Source organism: Camellia sinensis, chromosome 13 (genome assembly GCF_055761805.1).
Source record: "Camellia sinensis isolate YWXY chromosome 13, ASM5576180v1, whole genome shotgun sequence".
NCBI lineage: Eukaryota > Viridiplantae > Streptophyta > Magnoliopsida > Ericales > Theaceae > Camellia > Camellia sinensis.
The window spans coordinates 60695706-60715138 of record NC_138973.1 but is presented as its reverse complement, the minus strand read 5'-3'; the positions used below and the strand labels follow the sequence as shown (position 1 = coordinate 60715138).

The 19433-nt window shown below is 43.2% G+C and overlaps 1 protein-coding gene and 1 pseudogene across 1 annotated transcript in view; one reads left to right on the top strand and one right to left on the bottom strand.

Moving 5' to 3' along the window:
* LOC145805430 (cation/H(+) antiporter 15-like) overlaps window positions 1–15554 on the top strand; it is a 31276-nt gene extending 15722 nt beyond the window's left edge. The window contains exon 17 of the mRNA XM_082900566.1: window positions 15285–15554. Within this exon, the coding sequence (XP_082756692.1) occupies window positions 15285–15554 (270 nt within the window). The remainder of the gene's footprint in view (window positions 1–15284) is intronic.
* Window positions 15555–16641: 1087 nt separating this feature from the next.
* On the bottom strand, window positions 16642–17040 carry LOC114293318 (putative lipid-binding protein AIR1 pseudogene; annotated as a pseudogene).
* Window positions 17041–19433: the final 2393 nt, after the last annotated feature.

Genomic DNA, 19433 nt, shown 5'->3' with positions numbered 1-19433 from the left:
GTGTAAACGAGTTAGTACTCTTTTGTTGAAACCAAGTGTTAACTTGGAAAGCTGTAAGCCCGTAGGGCATTTTGTTTTGATGTTAACATGTAATACTTATGTAATGAAACTCAATGAAATAAAGGAATGTGGTTAGTTTATATGTAAATGCTTGTCTTATCTGATGGGTTTAATGTTATTATTTTGAGGGCGTTACAACTTGGTATCAGAGCGTACCGGGTTCGAATACTTTGGGTACGTGGGAAGTGATTAGGATCACAATGGGTTTGTCTCGCTTGATAGAGACGTAGATGTAGTACCATATGCTATGTGTTTATTTGATAACATGCTTATGTGACTATGTGGGTATGGGATTTAATTTCTTGGATGTTGATCGGATCCTTGAGTTTCTGGGAGTCTTGTTGGAAAAGCACTTGATCAACGCTGTTTCTAACCGGAACTCTAGTAACGCCTCGGGACTATCATTATCCGGAAATGAAGTTCGTAAGTGCTTATGTGTTTATGTGCTTATGTGGAGTGAATTACAGTTGTCCATGCACTAGGACGTGAGTGTTTAGTTTCGGCACATTTATGAATGTGCTAACGTTCTGTGTTGCCTTTATTAGGATGTCAGGACGAGGAAGAGGTGCTAGGCGTGGTAGACCTGCGAGGCAGGAAGTACCGTTACAGGGTGAGATTCCGGCAGTGCAGGAGGGAGTTGGGCAGGCCAATGTGGCCGAGCCAGTAGGTCAGCAGGCTATGGGTGCCTTGGCCAGAGAGATAGCAGGAGCTTTGGGTATTCTTAGAGCTGGGAATCAGGCAGCTGAGACAGGACCTTCCTTCTTGAAGAGGGAGTTCTTCCGGTGTAATCCGGACGAGTTTATCGGAGATCCTAAAGAGCCGCTTAAGGCAGATGAATGGCTCGAACAGACAACGAAGACGTTTGAGATGCTTGGCATCGAGGACGGAGCACTGAAAGTGACCTTGGCATCCTTTCAACTGAAGGGAGATGCGGGTCAATGGTGGAAGTACGAGAAAGCTCGTGTTGGTGGTACTTGGGAGGCGTTTGTGAATGCTTTTCAGGAGAGGTTTTTGTCAGCAGCAGCTAGGGAGAAGCTGAGGGATCAGTTTAGCCGGCTTAATCAGCAGGGCTTGTCAGTGGCCGAGTTTGAGGCTACTTTTACCAGTCTGTCTAGGTTTGCACCTGAACTAGTGGCGTCTGAGGAACGCCGTTGCTATGAGTTTGAGCGGAAGTTGAGGCGGGGCCTCAAGTTGAGAATTGGTGGGTCTTATATTCGAGAGTATAGACACCTAGTGGACGCTGCAGCTCATATGGAGCTTATGATGCAGGAGGAGGATGAGGGTCAGAGAGGCTCCAAGAGGAGCCAGGATAGTCAGAGTGATGGCAGGAGGCAGAAGGGTTATAACCCTCAGCAGTCGCAGGGTGGTGTTGCTAGATCGACCTTCCCAGTGCCGAGTGCAGGCTCCGGGAGAGGTGGTCAGGGGGATTTCACCTGTTACAAGTGTGGCCAGCTGGGTCACAAGGTATCTGTGTGCCCGCAGAAGGGTGGGGGTCAGAAAGCTGCTTCTTCTTCAGCTAGACCGCAGAGTCAGAGTTTGGGCAGGGGGCAGCTCTTGACTTGTTATCAATGTGGACAACCTGGGCACATGAAGAGGTTTTGCCCACAGTTGAGTGCCACTTCGGGAGCGTCTGGTTCTAGGCAGACGCAGGGTTTTCAGCCAGCTCAGTCTGTGCAGGCCTCGAGGGCCAATCCGGGAGTTTCGTCATCCCAGTCTGTGCAGCAGTCTTTTGCTCCGAGAGGTGAGCAGGTAGACCAGGGGCCTACGGGGCGCGTGTATGCTGTTACCGCGCAGGACTTAGTACCGGCTCCATCAGTAGTGAGAGGTACTTTTCTGTTTTGCAACTCAGTTGCTAATGTGTTGATAGACACGGGTGCATCTCATTCTTTTGTATCTGCTGCATTTGCATCTGTTTTGGAATTGGAGTTAGCACAATTAGCATCTCCTATTTGTGTAGTATCGCCTTTGGGTGGTGAGTTGATCCTGAAACATGGTGTTAGAGGATGTGATATAGAGGTCGCCGATTATAGGCTTCCTTTTCCGTTTGTTGTCATGCCCATGAAGGGTTTTGATGTTATTTTGGGTATGGACTGGTTATCATCATACCGGGCTGTTATTGATTGCTACCGCCAGAGGGTTACATTGTGTACCTTGAGCGGGGAGTGGTTCCATTTCTTGGGAGACCGGGTTGGTAGTGTTTTGCCACCGGGGTATGATTCGCGAGGGCGAAGTGAGCTTAGTAGTCTACTTGCCAGCTTTGAGAGTGGTGAGAGTGGTGAGACCCAGGTTGTATTGCCAAGGGTGGTTTGTGAGTATTCGGATGTCTTTCCCGAAGATCTTGTTAGTTTGCCACCTCACCGAGAGATAGAGTTCTCTATTGATTTAATGCCTGGTACGGCGCCGATTTCTATGGCACCTTACCGTTTTGCTCCAGCAGAGTTGGTTGAGTTGAAAGTTCAACTCCAGGAATTGCTCGATAAGGGCTTTGTTCGCCCTAGTGTTTCACCGTGGGGAGCACCGGCACTCTTTGTTAAAAAGAAAGATGGTGCCTTGAGATTGTGTATTGACTACCGGAAGTTGAATCGGGCTACGGTTAAGAATAGTACCCTATGCCCCGTATAGATGATTTGTTTGACCAGTTGAAGGGTTCCCGTTGTTTCTCTAAGATAGACTTGAGATCGGGTTACCATCAGTTGAGGGTCAGGGAGGAAGATATTCCTAAGACGGCATTCCGTACGCGGTATGGCCATTATGAGTTTTTGGTGATGCCATTCGGACTTACCAATGCACCGGCAGTCTTTATGGACTTGATGAACCGGATTTTCCGGGAGTTCTTAGACCGATTTGTGGTTGTTTTCGTGGACGATATCCTTATCTATTCGTCTTCTGAGGAGGAGCACGAGGCACACTTGAGAGTGGTGCTTGAGTTACTTAGAGCCCATAGGCTGTATGCCAAGTTTGGGAAGTGTGAGTTCTGGCTGGGGGAAGTCAAATTCTTAGGCCACGTGGTATCCGGGGAAGGGGTGTCTGTTGATACATCCAAGGTTGAGGCAGTGCAAGATTGGGCACAGCCTAAGAGTGTGTTTGAGATCCGCAGTTTTCTGGGATTAGCTGGGTATTACCGTCGGTTTGTGAAAGATTTCTCCAGGTTAGCGTCACCGTTGACTAGACTGACTCGGAAGGGAGTCAAGTTTGTGTGGAGTGAGACTTGTGAAAAGTCGTTCCAAGAGTTGAAAATTAGATTGACCACCGCTCCGGTGTTGATTATTCCGGAGAGAGGGTTGGGTTATGCGGTTTATTGTGATGCTTCACGAGAGGGTTTGGGTTGTGTGTTGATGCAAGAGGGGAAAGTGGTAGCTTATGGCTCACGTCAGTTGAAAATACACGAGAAGAATTACCCCACACACGATCTAGAGTTAGCAGCTGTGATCTTTGCCTTGAAAATCTGGAGGCACTACCTTTATGGTGAGAGGTTCGAGGTATTCTCGGATCATAAGAGTTTGAAGTATCTGTTTACACAGAGAGACTTGAATTTGAGGCAGAGGAGATGGATGGAGTTCATCGAGGATTATGATTTTGAGTTGCATTATCATCCGGGAAAGGCCAATGTTGTGGCCGATGCCCTTAGTAGGAAAACCATTAGTGATGTAGCTTGTATAGCCATCCGGGAATGGGAGATGTTGGGAGCACTTGGCGAGTTTGATTTGCTACTGGGCGAATCTGTCGAGGCTGCGGCCTTGTTTTCTGTTGTTGCGCAGCCTACACTTGTGATTAGAGTGTTAGAGGCACAGAGAGGTGACCTTGAGGTAGAATCACTCCGAGAGAAGGTCTCCAGTGGGAAAGTTGAGAAGGGTTTGACGGTGTATCCCGACCTGAGTGTGAGATACCGAGACCGTTTGTTTGTACCGGAGGCCTACCGAGAGGAAGTACTCCGAGAGTTTCACCATTCGCGCCTTGCGGTGCATCCGGGAGGTACTAAGATGTATCAGGATTTGGGTCGCCAGTTTTGGTGGCGGGGTATGAAAAGAGATGTGGTTGTTTTCGTATCGAAGTGCCTTACTTGCCAGCAAGTGAAGGCCGAGCATCAGAGGCCAGCGGGTTTGTTGCAACCCTTGCCTATTGCCGAGTGGAAGTGGGAGCATGTCACTATGGACTTCGTTGTAGGTCTTCCGAGGACTCAGCGGGGTAGTGATGCTATTTGGGTGGTTGTAGACCGGTTGACTAAGTCGGCGCACTTTATTTCTATGCGCGTGAGAGATTCGGTAGATCATCTTGCCGATTTGTATATTCGGGACGTAGTGAGATTGCACGGGGTCCCAGTGACGATCGTCTCAGATAGAGATCCTCGTTTTACTGCTAGGTTGTGGCAGAGTTTGCAGAGTGCCTTGGGCATTAAGTTGACCTTTAGTACGGCTTATCATCCTCAGACTGACGGGCAGTCCGAGCGTACTATTCAGATCCTCGAGGATATGCTTCGGGGTTGTGTCCTGGATTTCAGTGGGACGTGGGAGAGGCACTTGCCATTGGTAGAGTTTGCCTACAACAACAGTTTTCAGTCTAGCATCGGTATGGCACCGTTTGAGGCCTTGTATGGCCGACCGTGTAGGTCTCCAGTTTGTTGGGCCGAGGTGGGTGATGCACCTTTGTTGGGTCCGGAGTTGGTTAAGGAGACGACGGAGAAAGTTGAGCTTATCCGTAGGAGGCTTGTTACAACCCAGAGTCGACAAAAGAGTTATGCCGACCGTAGGAGGAGGCCTTTGGCGTTTGAGGTAGGTGATCATGTCTTTCTGAAGATATCACCTAGACGAGGCCTGATGAGGTTTGGGAAGAGTGGGAAGTTATCCCCTCGGTTTATTGGTCCTTTTGAGATCCTTGAGAGGATTGGTGAGGTTGCTTATCGATTAGCCTTACCACCGCAGTTGTCCGGAGTGCATGACGTGTTTCATGTGAGTATGCTTCGGAAGTATGAGCCAGATCCATCACATGTGTTGGATTGGACTGATTTAGAGGTAGATGAGGATGCCTCGTATGAGGAGAGACCGGTACGGGTCTTGGATAGGCGGGATCAGGTCCTGCGTGGCAAGACCATTCCTTTGGTGAAAGTCTTGTGGAAACATCACGGAGTGGAGGAAGCCACTTGGGAACGTGAGTCGGGAGTCCGTGAGAAATATCCGGACTTATTTGTTGATATGTAATCTTGTATTTAAATTTTACTTTTTGTTGAACTTAAGAGCTTTTATATATGTCTTAAGTTGTGAAACATTGAAAATGTTTTGATTATTAGAAGTATGTTTGGAACTTGCCTCATATGGAAGTTGAATGTGACACTATATGTGTTGAATATATTGTTGAAATTGGAAAGATAGTGCATAATGTTAATGCATGTTGAAAATACATATGTTGTTTACATATTGTGATATGTCTCTTGTTAAGGGATGGGATGACCGGTAATGGGTCGAATTGTTGAATGTTAAAATGTAACATTGTTTAAAATGGAGGAAAACTTGTTTTTGAAAACTTGTGTTTAATTTCGGGGACGAAATTCTTTAAGGGGGGGAGGTTATAGCGATCCCGGGTTTACCCTTGTTATACCGTGATCCGGACATGTGTCCGTGGATGTTGGTAGTTGTCTATCATCTTGTTTGCATCCTTTTTACTTAGTATTTGAGTTATGGGATGTGTTGGGCAGGTTTGTTTCAGGTTGGTTGAGTTTAGAAACCAAAACTAGTTGCCCAGATTTTTGGCCTGTCCGCTCGAGCGGAGGTGTTGGCGCTCGAGCGGGGAATACATCCATCCAGTATCTTGTTGTGCAGTGTTGTGAGCTCGAGCGTAGGGATTGGGAGCTCGAGCGGAGGCCTGGTTCTGCAAAAGTGCTGGGCGAGTGCATTCTGCGCTCGAGCGGGAGGTTGGCCGCTCGAGCGGAAGTCTGTGAGTGGCCGCTCGAGCGGGGTGTTTTACGCTCGAGCGGAAGACTGGGTTTAAATCCCGAAATTGTGACTTTTCAAATCACTTTTTCACTTTCTCTTCTCTCTCTTACTTTTCCAAAATCACCATTGTTGAGCCTCTCACTCTAGACTCTACCTTCTCTCTAGGTTTTGATCTAGTAGGAGTGATTTACTCACCTTTGGCCTTTACAAAAAAGTTGTTGATCGTCGAGGGCTTCATTTTAATCTGAAAATCTCGGGTTTTGGAGCACGTTGGGTTTTGTCGTCTTCTCCTTTGGGACTCCGAATTTGAGGTAGGGATAACCTACTCCTCTCTATGGGTTTTGTCTTTAAATTTTGGTATTTTGAGATGTTGGGCTTGGTTTGGTAAATTTGTGAAAGTTTGGGGCTTTTGTGTATTTTTACAAAAGTTGGGGTTTTATTCATAATAAACCTAGATGCATGTTTGGCATAGAAAAATAGAATGATTGTTGAATCATTGATGAAAATGGGACCTAAGGGTTGAAATGGTAATTATGGAAAATGGCCTAATTACATTGTTTAATTAATTGGGATAATTAATTGGTGAGAAATGAGGAAATGAAATGTTGATTGAATATCCATTTGTGCATTTATTTTCTGTTTTAGAAATAACTGCTTTGGGCTATCGGTGGAGGATAGTCGAGATTGTTGTAGACAATGCATGATGATTAGGTAAACGGAAACTAATCAATGGAATGTGTCATGGAACTTGACGGTTGATAGAATACATTATTTGTATGTATTGGGTGATTGTATATAGAACCATTGTGTTTGTATACGTTATGTGTAGAGGAGGAGATAGGGGATGTACTCCGCGGTTTAGGGGAAGATAGGGGATGTACCTCTAAACCGGATAGGTATTGGGAGGAGATAGGGGATGAACTCCGTAGACAGAGCTCATATGCTTGTCTAGAGAAGTGAAGATAGAGCTCATATGCTTATCTTTGTGAAGTGTGGATACAGCTTGTATGCTTATCTGTGGATATTGTTGATATACATATCTGTTGTGAAGTGTGGATACAGCTTGTATGCTTATCTGTGGATATTGTTGATATACATATCTGTTGTAGAGTGTGGATACAGCTTGTATGCTTATCTGTGGATATTGTTGATATACATATCTGTTGAGAATGTGGATATAGCTTTTATGCTTATCTGAATGTGAGATATAGTTTTTATACATATCTGTGGAAATGATGATAGAGCTAGCATGCTTATCTGTTGAAAAAGGGAAAATGAAAAGTAATTGGGACTTGTAAGTCGTTGACATAAATATGTAATTTATGTGATTGTATCAGTGTTGACCAACTATCAATTGCTAATGTTTTAGTCATTGTCCATGGTTGGTTTAGTGTATTTCTACTGGGCTGTGGCTCACCCTATATGGGAATATCATTTTCAGGTACAGGAAGCATGCTACCTCCAAGGACATAGCTTGGAAGGCTAGAGGCGGACATAGTGTAGTTGTTTTACTTTTGATGTATTACATGTAACTTCAAGCCAAGGGCTTAATGTGTAAACGAGTTAGTACTCTTTTGTTGAAACCAAGTGTTAACTTGGAAAGCTGTAAGCCCGTAGGGCATTTTGTTTTGATGTTAACATGTAATACTTATGTAATGAAACTCAATGAAATAAAGGAATGTGGTTAGTTTATATGTAAATGCTTGTCTTATCTGATGGGTTTAATGTTATTATTTTGAGGGCGTTACAACTTGGTATCAGAGCGTACCGGGTTCGAATACTTTGGGTACGTGGGAAGTGATTAGGATCACAATGGGTTTGTCTCGCTTGATAGAGACGTAGATGTAGTACCATATGCTATGTGTTTATTTGATAACATGCTTATGTGACTATGTGGGTATGGGATTTAATTTCTTGGATGTTGATCGGATCCTTGAGTTTCTGGGAGTCTTGTTGGAAAAGCACTTGATCAACGCTGTTTCTAACCGGAACTCTAGTAACGCCTCGGGACTATCATTATCCGGAAATGAAGTTCGTAAGTGCTTATGTGTTTATGTGCTTATGTGGAGTGAATTACAGTTGTCCATGCACTAGGACGTGAGTGTTTAGTTTCGGCACATTTATGAATGTGCTAACGTTCTGTGTTGCCTTTATTAGGATGTCAGGACGAGGAAGAGGTGCTAGGCGTGGTAGACCTGCGAGGCAGGAAGTACCGTTACAGGGTGAGATTCCGGCAGTGCAGGAGGGAGTTGGGCAGGCCAATGTGGCCGAGCCAGTAGGTCAGCAGGCTATGGGTGCCTTGGCCAGAGAGATAGCAGGAGCTTTGGGTATTCTTAGAGCTGGGAATCAGGCAGCTGAGACAGGACCTTCCTTCTTGAAGAGGGAGTTCTTCCGGTGTAATCCGGGCGAGTTTATCGGAGATCCTAAAGAGCCGCTTAAGGCAGATGAATGGCTCGAACAGACAACGAAGACGTTTGAGATGCTTGGCATCGAGGACGGAGCACTGAAAGTGACCTTGGCATCCTTTCAACTGAAGGGAGATGCGGGTCAATGGTGGAAGTACGAGAAAGCTCGTGTTGGTGGTACTTGGGAGGCGTTTGTGAATGCTTTTCAGGAGAGGTTTTTGTCAGCAGCAGCTAGGGAGAAGCTGAGGGATCAGTTTAGCCGGCTTAATCAGCAGGGCTTGTCAGTGGCCGAGTTTGAGGCTACTTTTACCAGTCTGTCTAGGTTTGCACCTGAACTAGTGGCGTCTGAGGAACGCCGTTGCTATGAGTTTGAGCGGAAGTTGAGGCGGGGCCTCAAGTTGAGAATTGGTGGGTCTTATATTCGAGAGTATAGACACCTAGTGGACGCTGCAGCTCATATGGAGCTTATGATGCAGGAGGAGGATGAGGGTCAGAGAGGCTCCAAGAGGAGCCAGGATAGTCAGAGTGATGGCAGGAGGCAGAAGGGTTATAACCCTCAGCAGTCGCAGGGTGGTGTTGCTAGATCGACCTTCCCAGTGCCGAGTGCAGGCTCCGGGAGAGGTGGTCAGGGGGATTTCACCTGTTACAAGTGTGGCCAGCTGGGTCACAAGGTATCTGTGTGCCCGCAGAAGGGTGGGGGTCAGAAAGCTGCTTCTTCTTCAGCTAGACCGCAGAGTCAGAGTTTGGGCAGGGGGCAGCTCTTGACTTGTTATCAATGTGGACAACCTGGGCACATGAAGAGGTTTTGCCCACAGTTGAGTGCCACTTCGGGAGCGTCTGGTTCTAGGCAGACGCAGGGTTTTCAGCCAGCTCAGTCTGTGCAGGCCTCGAGGGCCAATCCGGGAGTTTCGTCATCCCAGTCTGTGCAGCAGTCTTTTGCTCCGAGAGGTGAGCAGGTAGACCAGGGGCCTACGGGGCGCGTGTATGCTGTTACCGCGCAGGACTTAGTACCGGCTCCATCAGTAGTGAGAGGTACTTTTCTGTTTTGCAACTCAGTTGCTAATGTGTTGATAGACACGGGTGCATCTCATTCTTTTGTATCTGCTGCATTTGCATCTGTTTTGGAATTGGAGTTAGCACAATTAGCATCTCCTATTTGTGTAGTATCGCCTTTGGGTGGTGAGTTGATCCTGAAACATGGTGTTAGAGGATGTGATATAGAGGTCGCCGATTATAGGCTTCCTTTTCCGTTTGGTGTCATGCCCATGAAGGGTTTTGATGTTATTTTGGGTATGGACTGGTTATCATCATACCGGGCTGTTATTGATTGCTACCGCCAGAGGGTTACATTGTGTACCTTGAGCGGGGAGTGGTTCCATTTCTTGGGAGACCGGGTTGGTAGTGTTTTGCCACCGGGGTATGATTCGCGAGGGCGAAGTGAGCTTAGTAGTCTACTTGCCAGCTTTGAGAGTGGTGAGAGTGGTGAGACCCAGGTTGTATTGCCAAGGGTGGTTTGTGAGTATTCGGATGTCTTTCCCGAAGATCTTGTTAGTTTGCCACCTCACCGAGAGATAGAGTTCTCTATTGATTTAATGCCTGGTACGGCGCCGATTTCTATGGCACCTTACCGTTTTGCTCCAGCAGAGTTGGTTGAGTTGAAAGTTCAACTCCAGGAATTGCTCGATAAGGGCTTTGTTCGCCCTAGTGTTTCACCGTGGGGAGCACCGGCACTCTTTGTTAAAAAGAAAGATGGTGCCTTGAGATTGTGTATTGACTACCGGAAGTTGAATCGGGCTACGGTTAAGAATAGTACCCTATGCCCCGTATAGATGATTTGTTTGACCAGTTGAAGGGTTCCCGTTGTTTCTCTAAGATAGACTTGAGATCGGGTTACCATCAGTTGAGGGTCAGGGAGGAAGATATTCCTAAGACGGCATTCCGTACGCGGTATGGCCATTATGAGTTTTTGGTGATGCCATTCGGACTTACCAATGCACCGGCAGTCTTTATGGACTTGATGAACCGGATTTTCCGGGAGTTCTTAGACCGATTTGTGGTTGTTTTCGTGGACGATATCCTTATCTATTCGTCTTCTGAGGAGGAGCACGAGGCACACTTGAGAGTGGTGCTTGAGTTACTTAGAGCCCATAGGCTGTATGCCAAGTTTGGGAAGTGTGAGTTCTGGCTGGGGGAAGTCAAATTCTTAGGCCACGTGGTATCCGGGGAAGGGGTGTCTGTTGATACATCCAAGGTTGAGGCAGTGCAAGATTGGGCACAGCCTAAGAGTGTGTTTGAGATCCGCAGTTTTCTGGGATTAGCTGGGTATTACCGTCGGTTTGTGAAAGATTTCTCCAGGTTAGCGTCACCGTTGACTAGACTGACTCGGAAGGGAGTCAAGTTTGTGTGGAGTGAGACTTGTGAAAAGTCGTTCCAAGAGTTGAAAATTAGATTGACCACCGCTCCGGTGTTGATTATTCCGGAGAGAGGGTTGGGTTATGCGGTTTATTGTGATGCTTCACGAGAGGGTTTGGGTTGTGTGTTGATGCAAGAGGGGAAAGTGGTAGCTTATGGCTCACGTCAGTTGAAAATACACGAGAAGAATTACCCCACACACGATCTAGAGTTAGCAGCTGTGATCTTTGCCTTGAAAATCTGGAGGCACTACCTTTATGGTGAGAGGTTCGAGGTATTCTCGGATCATAAGAGTTTGAAGTATCTGTTTACACAGAGAGACTTGAATTTGAGGCAGAGGAGATGGATGGAGTTCATCGAGGATTATGATTTTGAGTTGCATTATCATCCGGGAAAGGCCAATGTTGTGGCCGATGCCCTTAGTAGGAAAACCATTAGTGATGTAGCTTGTATAGCCATCCGGGAATGGGAGATGTTGGGAGCACTTGGCGAGTTTGATTTGCTACTGGGCGAATCTGTCGAGGCTGCGGCCTTGTTTTCTGTTGTTGCGCAGCCTACACTTGTGATTAGAGTGTTAGAGGCACAGAGAGGTGACCTTGAGGTAGAATCACTCCGAGAGAAGGTCTCCAGTGGGAAAGTTGAGAAGGGTTTGACGGTGTATCCCGACCTGAGTGTGAGATACCGAGACCGTTTGTTTGTACCGGAGGCCTACCGAGAGGAAGTACTCCGAGAGTTTCACCATTCGCGCCTTGCGGTGCATCCGGGAGGTACTAAGATGTATCAGGATTTGGGTCGCCAGTTTTGGTGGCGGGGTATGAAAAGAGATGTGGTTGTTTTCGTATCGAAGTGCCTTACTTGCCAGCAAGTGAAGGCCGAGCATCAGAGGCCAGCGGGTTTGTTGCAACCCTTGCCTATTGCCGAGTGGAAGTGGGAGCATGTCACTATGGACTTCGTTGTAGGTCTTCCGAGGACTCAGCGGGGTAGTGATGCTATTTGGGTGGTTGTAGACCGGTTGACTAAGTCGGCGCACTTTATTTCTATGCGCGTGAGAGATTCGGTAGATCATCTTGCCGATTTGTATATTCGGGACGTAGTGAGATTGCACGGGGTCCCAGTGACGATCGTCTCAGATAGAGATCCTCGTTTTACTGCTAGGTTGTGGCAGAGTTTGCAGAGTGCCTTGGGCACTAAGTTGACCTTTAGTACGGCTTATCATCCTCAGACTGACGGGCAGTCCGAGCGTACTATTCAGATCCTCGAGGATATGCTTCGGGGTTGTGTCCTGGATTTCAGTGGGACGTGGGAGAGGCACTTGCCATTGGTAGAGTTTGCCTACAACAACAGTTTTCAGTCTAGCATCGGTATGGCACCGTTTGAGGCCTTGTATGGCCGACCGTGTAGGTCTCCAGTTTGTTGGGCCGAGGTGGGTGATGCACCTTTGTTGGGTCCGGAGTTGGTTAAGGAGACGACGGAGAAAGTTGAGCTTATCCGTAGGAGGCTTGTTACAACCCAGAGTCGACAAAAGAGTTATGCCGACCGTAGGAGGAGGCCTTTGGCGTTTGAGGTAGGTGATCATGTCTTTCTGAAGATATCACCTAGACGAGGCCTGATGAGGTTTGGGAAGAGTGGGAAGTTATCCCCTCGGTTTATTGGTCCTTTTGAGATCCTTGAGAGGATTGGTGAGGTTGCTTATCGATTAGCCTTACCACCGCAGTTGTCCGGAGTGCATGACGTGTTTCATGTGAGTATGCTTCGGAAGTATGAGCCAGATCCATCACATGTGTTGGATTGGACTGATTTAGAGGTAGATGAGGATGCCTCGTATGAGGAGAGACCGGTACGGGTCTTGGATAGGCGGGATCAGGTCCTGCGTGGCAAGACCATTCCTTTGGTGAAAGTCTTGTGGAAACATCACGGAGTGGAGGAAGCCACTTGGGAACGTGAGTCGGGAGTCCGTGAGAAATATCCGGACTTATTTGTTGATATGTAATCTTGTATTTAAATTTTACTTTTTGTTGAACTTAAGAGCTTTTATATATGTCTTAAGTTGTGAAACATTGAAAATGTTTTGATTATTGGAAGTATGTTTGGAACTTGCCTCATATGGAAGTTGAATGTGACACTATATGTGTTGAATATATTGTTGAAATTGGAAAGATAGTGCATAATGTTAATGCATGTTGAAAATACATATGTTGTTTACATATTGTGATATGTCTCTTGTTAAGGGATGGGATGACCGGTAATGGGTCGAATTGTTGAATGTTAAAATGTAACATTGTTTAAAATGGAGGAAAACTTGTTTTTGAAAACTTGTGTTTAATTTCGGGGACGAAATTCTTTAAGGGGGGGAGGTTATAGCGATCCCGGGTTTACCCTTGTTATACCGTGATCCGGACATGTGTCCGTGGATGTTGGTAGTTGTCTATCATCTTGTTTGCATCCTTTTTACTTAGTATTTGAGTTATGGGATGTGTTGGGCAGGTTTGTTTCAGGTTGGTTGAGTTTAGAAACCAAAACTAGTTGCCCAGATTTTTGGCCTGTCCGCTCGAGCGGAGGTGTTGGCGCTCGAGCGGGGAATACATCCATCCAGTATCTTGTTGTGCAGTGTTGTGAGCTCGAGCGTAGGGATTGGGAGCTCGAGCGGAGGCCTGGTTCTGCAAAAGTGCTGGGCGAGTGCATTCTGCGCTCGAGCGGGAGGTTGGCCGCTCGAGCGGAAGTCTGTGAGTGGCCGCTCGAGCGGGGTGTTTTACGCTCGAGCGGAAGACTGGGTTTAAATCCCGAAATTGTGACTTTTCAAATCACTTTTTCACTTTCTCTTCTCTCTCTTACTTTTCCAAAATCACCATTGTTGAGCCTCTCACTCTAGACTCTACCTTCTCTCTAGATTTTGATCTAGTAGGAGTGATTTACTCACCTTTGGCCTTTACAAAAAAGTTGTTGATCGTCGAGGGCTTCATTTTAATCTGAAAATCTCGGGTTTTGGAGCACGTTGGGTTTTGTCGTCTTCTCCTTTGGGACTCCGAATTTGAGGTAGGGATAACCTACTCCTCTCTATGGGTTTTGTCTTTAAATTTTGGTATTTTGAGATGTTGGGCTTGGTTTGGTAAATTTGTGAAAGTTTGGGGCTTTTGTGTATTTTTACAAAAGTTGGGGTTTTATTCATAATAAACCTAGATGCATGTTTGGCATAGAAAAATAGAATGATTGTTGAATCATTGATGAAAATGGGACCTAAGGGTTGAAATGGTAATTATGGAAAATGGCCTAATTACATTGTTTAATTAATTGGGATAATTAATTGGTGAGAAATGAGGAAATGAAATGTTGATTGAATATCCATTTGTGCATTTATTTTCTGTTTTAGAAATAACTGCTTTGGGCTATCGGTGGAGGATAGTCGAGATTGTTGTAGACAATGCATGATGATTAGGTAAACGGAAACTAATCAATGGAATGTGTCATGGAACTTGACGGTTGATAGAATACATTATTTGTATGTATTGGGTGATTGTATATAGAACCATTGTGTTTGTATACGTTATGTGTAGAGGAGGAGATAGGGGATGTACTCCGCGGTTTAGGGGAAGATAGGGGATGTACCTCTAAACCGGATAGGTATTGGGAGGAGATAGGGGATGAACTCCGTAGACAGAGCTCATATGCTTGTCTAGAGAAGTGAAGATAGAGCTCATATGCTTATCTTTGTGAAGTGTGGATACAGCTTGTATGCTTATCTGTGGATATTGTTGATATACATATCTGTTGTGAAGTGTGGATACAGCTTGTATGCTTATCTGTGGATATTGTTGATATACATATCTGTTGTAGAGTGTGGATACAGCTTGTATGCTTATCTGTGGATATTGTTGATATACATATCTGTTGAGAATGTGGATATAGCTTTTATGCTTATCTGAATGTGAGATATAGTTTTTATACATATCTGTGGAAATGATGATAGAGCTAGCATGCTTATCTGTTGAAAAAGGGAAAATGAAAAGTAATTGGGACTTGTAAGTCGTTGACATAAATATGTAATTTATGTGATTGTATCAGTGTTGACCAACTATCAATTGCTAATGTTTTAGTCATTGTCCATGGTTGGTTTAGTGTATTTCTACTGGGCTGTGGCTCACCCTATATGGGAATATCATTTTCAGGTACAGGAAGCATGCTACCTCCAAGGACATAGCTTGGAAGGCTAGAGGCGGACATAGTGTAGTTGTTTTACTTTTGATGTATTACATGTAACTTCAAGCCAAGGGCTTAATGTGTAAACGAGTTAGTACTCTTTTGTTGAAACCAAGTGTTAACTTGGAAAGCTATAAGCCCGTAGGGCATTTTGTTTTGATGTTAACATGTAATACTTATGTAATGAAACTCAATGAAATAAAGGAATGTGGTTAGTTTATATGTAAATGCTTGTCTTATCTGATGGGTTTAATGTTATTATTTTGAGGGCGTTACATTATATGACCTTTTCATAGTTGGCAGAGGACAAGGCATGGTGTTGCCGCTCACGGCAGGGTTGACAGATTGGAGCGAGTGCCTGGAACTTGGTGCAATTGGTGTTTTGTTGGCATCATTGGATTTTGCGGCCACCATGTCAGTGTTAGTGGTGCAGCAGTATCTTGGAAATGGGCATGGGGACGGACTTGAAATGCCGAATAGCCCAATCCAACATCATGAGCAGTACAGCAACTTCAGCAGCCATCGACCTAGGGCGCAGGCCTTATTCTATGAATAAGCAGAATGTGCGTTTGGAGCTCATGATTTTAAATAGCAATATCAAAATACGTGTTAATATTAACAATGCAGTCATACATAAATAGTATAAGTAAATATATCAACAAATATCAATATCGAAAGTTAAAATCTCAATAAGTATTAGCTGATATTTAAAATTCTGATGGAGCCTTTCACATTGGTAGATGAGATTTTTCATTGATGACTACATTTTTTTTCCTTTGTAGTTTATGCTATAATTAGGGTTTTTTTTTTAACCCTATGTTTAGAGAAGCAAATGCCTGCTTGAAGGAATAGAAAAATTATCATACAGAGTATGATTAGAACAAAGCTAGTGAACCAAATGGTTACTTTGTACTGGTTACTTCTCCCATTTTTTTTTCTTTTTCCTGTCTATATTTTCATTTATTCAAATTATCAATATTTCAAAAGACTCAGAGATCCCATTGGAGTATATGAATTATTATAGACTCAAATTAACTTAATTTTTTTACAAAGAAAATAAACAATTTAGATTATCAAAATGATTCCAAAATAAACCCACACTACCTTAACAAGACCCTTCAATTCAATTACTAAACGGAGCGGGAAGCTGGGCCAAAATTTAATCATTTTAATATTACTCTTCATTATATATAGCAATCTTTTTTTTTCTTTTTAGTTTTTTAGAACATCAAACAACATCATAGAAATGTCCTAATCTAAAGGGGAGGGCGAAGGGTGTCAAAAATTAAAATTGAAAAACAACAATCACTCACGTAATTTTAAAAGAGAATTAAAGAAGAAAAAATTTTACTCATATTCTCCATAACTTGCAAAGAAACACCAAAGTAATCATGGAGTAGGAATCATAGAAAGCAAAACAACTTTCAAAATAACAAGAATAAATAATCGCATTTTATTGATGTTGAAAGCCTGCAATCCTTAATTATTTTCTCCTTCATGAACAAGGATAACAATACGGTGGATATATAAATCAAGTCGTAACATCTCAAATGATTACCCATATGATCGTTCCTCATACAGCAGCACACTGGAAGAGTTTACGATGAAGAGGTATAATTATGAGATCAATACAAAAACTTTAATTAAGCACATTGGAAGTCACTTGGGACATTCTTTCCACAGCAATTCAGCAGCTCGCTCAATGAAGTAGGAACATTGAGGTTAATTCCCAACACATTACCTTTAATGGCGGTGCAAAGGCAAACAGCAGCCTCAAGATCAGCAAGATCCTGAATGGGGGTGCAGCATGGAGTCTTGGATGGGGTTCCGATGACAAGGTGCGCCAAATCATCAAGCAAGTTACCACAAACACCCAACTTTAGGGTGTCTCTAGGACAAGTGGCCTTAGCGGGCGGAGATTGAGGCTTGTGGTGGTGCTTGGGAGTTTTTGGTGGTGGTGGTGGGCATGGGACATAATTAGAACTCACCAGAGTGAAGAAGAGGAGGTTGAGGGAAAGGAGGAGGAGAGCCTTTGAAGCCATCTCAAATGACACCTAAAAAACTCTTGTAATTTTTCTTTTTTTTTAGGGGGGGGGGGAGAGAGAGAATGTTGTTGGGGGAAATGGTGGAGTGGGTTAGGCTTTTATAGATAGAAAATAGACTCTTTTGTTTTTTGTTTTTTTGTTTGGTGATGAAGAAAATATAGAGATAGCTGTTGGAAAAAATGAATTTTTGATGACTTTAACTAAATATTAAAGTAGGTCCCAACCATCTATTGTGTTCGGTCTAAGTGGGTCTAGATACTTTGCAATGAGATCTTTGCACCACAAATAAAATGGCCAAAAACCATTGAGAATTGAATGAAAAATTGTCCCATAAAGTTAGCTTCATGAAAGAATTAATGGGGTTTGTAACTTCTACCTTTATTGCAGAGTTTAATAGTGCATTAATGAGGTTTGTAACTCCTGCCTTTATTGCAGAGGTTAATGGTGCATTAGTGACCAGCCATAATGGCTAGAGGCTTCTCCTCTCTTCCCTATACATGTATGAATTGAGACCCTCCTGTTAAGTCTCAAACACAAAAATTGTTTCTTTCATTCTTTAGTCAGTTTGCTAGAAATTTCTTACTGTGAGAGAATGCTGCCATTGCCGGTTTGCCAAAGCTAACAGAAGGTGCTTCTGAGTTAGCCGGTTTAAACCATCTTATCCTGGGAGATAGAAGTCAACGTTCCTCCAGCACCCACGGTGAGCCGGCTAATCTATTTTAAGGACACTGTGGTATCATACGGAATTTGGTTTGATTTCTTATCACTGCAAGAAAAAACACATTCAGCGACCAAATTTTCCAACTAAAAAGAATTTGGTTGCTGAAAGTATAGCTTTCAGCGACTAAAAAAGCATTAATAGCCAATTGTGAAGCCTTTTGGCGACTAAAAAAAATTTAGTAGCCAAAAGTCTACAATTGGCGACTAAAAATAAGTTTGGTCGCCAATTATATGGGTTTTACCGACTAAAACATTTTTAGTAGACAAAAGTATAGTTTTTGCCGACTAAAAAAAATTTAGTAACCAAAAAGTCAACAATTGGCGACTAATTATAATTTTGGTCACCAATTATGTGGGTTTTATCGACTAAAACATTTTTAGTAGCCAAAAGTACAATTTTTGCCAACTAAAAAAAATTTAGTAGCCAAAAAGTCTACAATTGGCGACTAATTATAAGTTTAGTCGCCAATTGTGTGGGTTTTACCGACTAAAACATTTTTTAGTAGCCAAAAGCAAGTTTTTTGGCGACTAAAAAAAATTTGGTAGCCAAAAAGTCTACAATTGGCGACTAAAAATATGTTTAGTAGCGAAAAGTGGTCTTTTTTAGTGCGAAAGTCTCTTCGGCAACCAAAATTATTTTGGTCGTTAAAAGTTAAATTTTTATTTTTATTTTGCTACTAAATAATTTACTTTTACATAAATTATGTCAATAAAAATAATTATTTTTATACATATACTTTTATATTAATTCGGGTCTATGTACTCACTACTAAAATTTTAGCTTTTTCGACGGTAAAATGCCGTCGCTAATACTTCTAATGCTGTCACAAAAAACTTTTTGCGACGGCAAGAGGGGGGTCGCAACTGGGGGCGTTGCAAAAGAGTTTTTGCGACAGCATTTTTGCCTTTTGCGACGGCACTTTATAGTCGCTAATAATGTTTGAAATTTCTTGACTTTTTTGCGGCGGCGCTACTTTACCGTCGCTAAAAATGTTATTTGAGACGGCATAAAAAAGCCGTCACTAAAAGTCTTCTTTTTTGCAACGGCAAGGACACTGTTTTTGCGACGGTGTGTTGCCGTCGCATAAAGTATTAAAAATATGAAAAATTCGATTTTTGCGACAGTGTACTGCCGTCGCAAAAAGTATTAAAAAATAATAAAATTTCTATTTTAAAGAATAAAATTTCTATTTTTTGTGACAGTTTAGTGCCATCGCAAAAAGTCAAACCTGTAACAAAATCAATAAAAATATTAAAATTTTTTGTTTTTTGCGACGGTGTAGTACCGTCACAAAAGAAAAAAAATCCTGCGATAAAATCATTAAAAATGTTAAAATTTCTCTATAATAATTGCATAATAATATAAAAATTCCTGTGTAAAAATAATAATTTCTCCATAATAAAATATTCTTCCATTCATAATTACACATCAACAAAATTATCTCACTACATAATGTTCCATAATACATATATAATGTTTAAATACATGATTTTGTTCATAATTCAAAATAACATAAACCAAAATTAAATGTTTTTCTCATCATTCTTCGTAAATAACAAAAACAAAAATTAGTCACATTCTCCACAGGCATGCATTCCACAAGAAGCACACTCTTATATGGGAAATATCTGAAAAATAAAAATAAAAATAATTAATGACAATATAATTA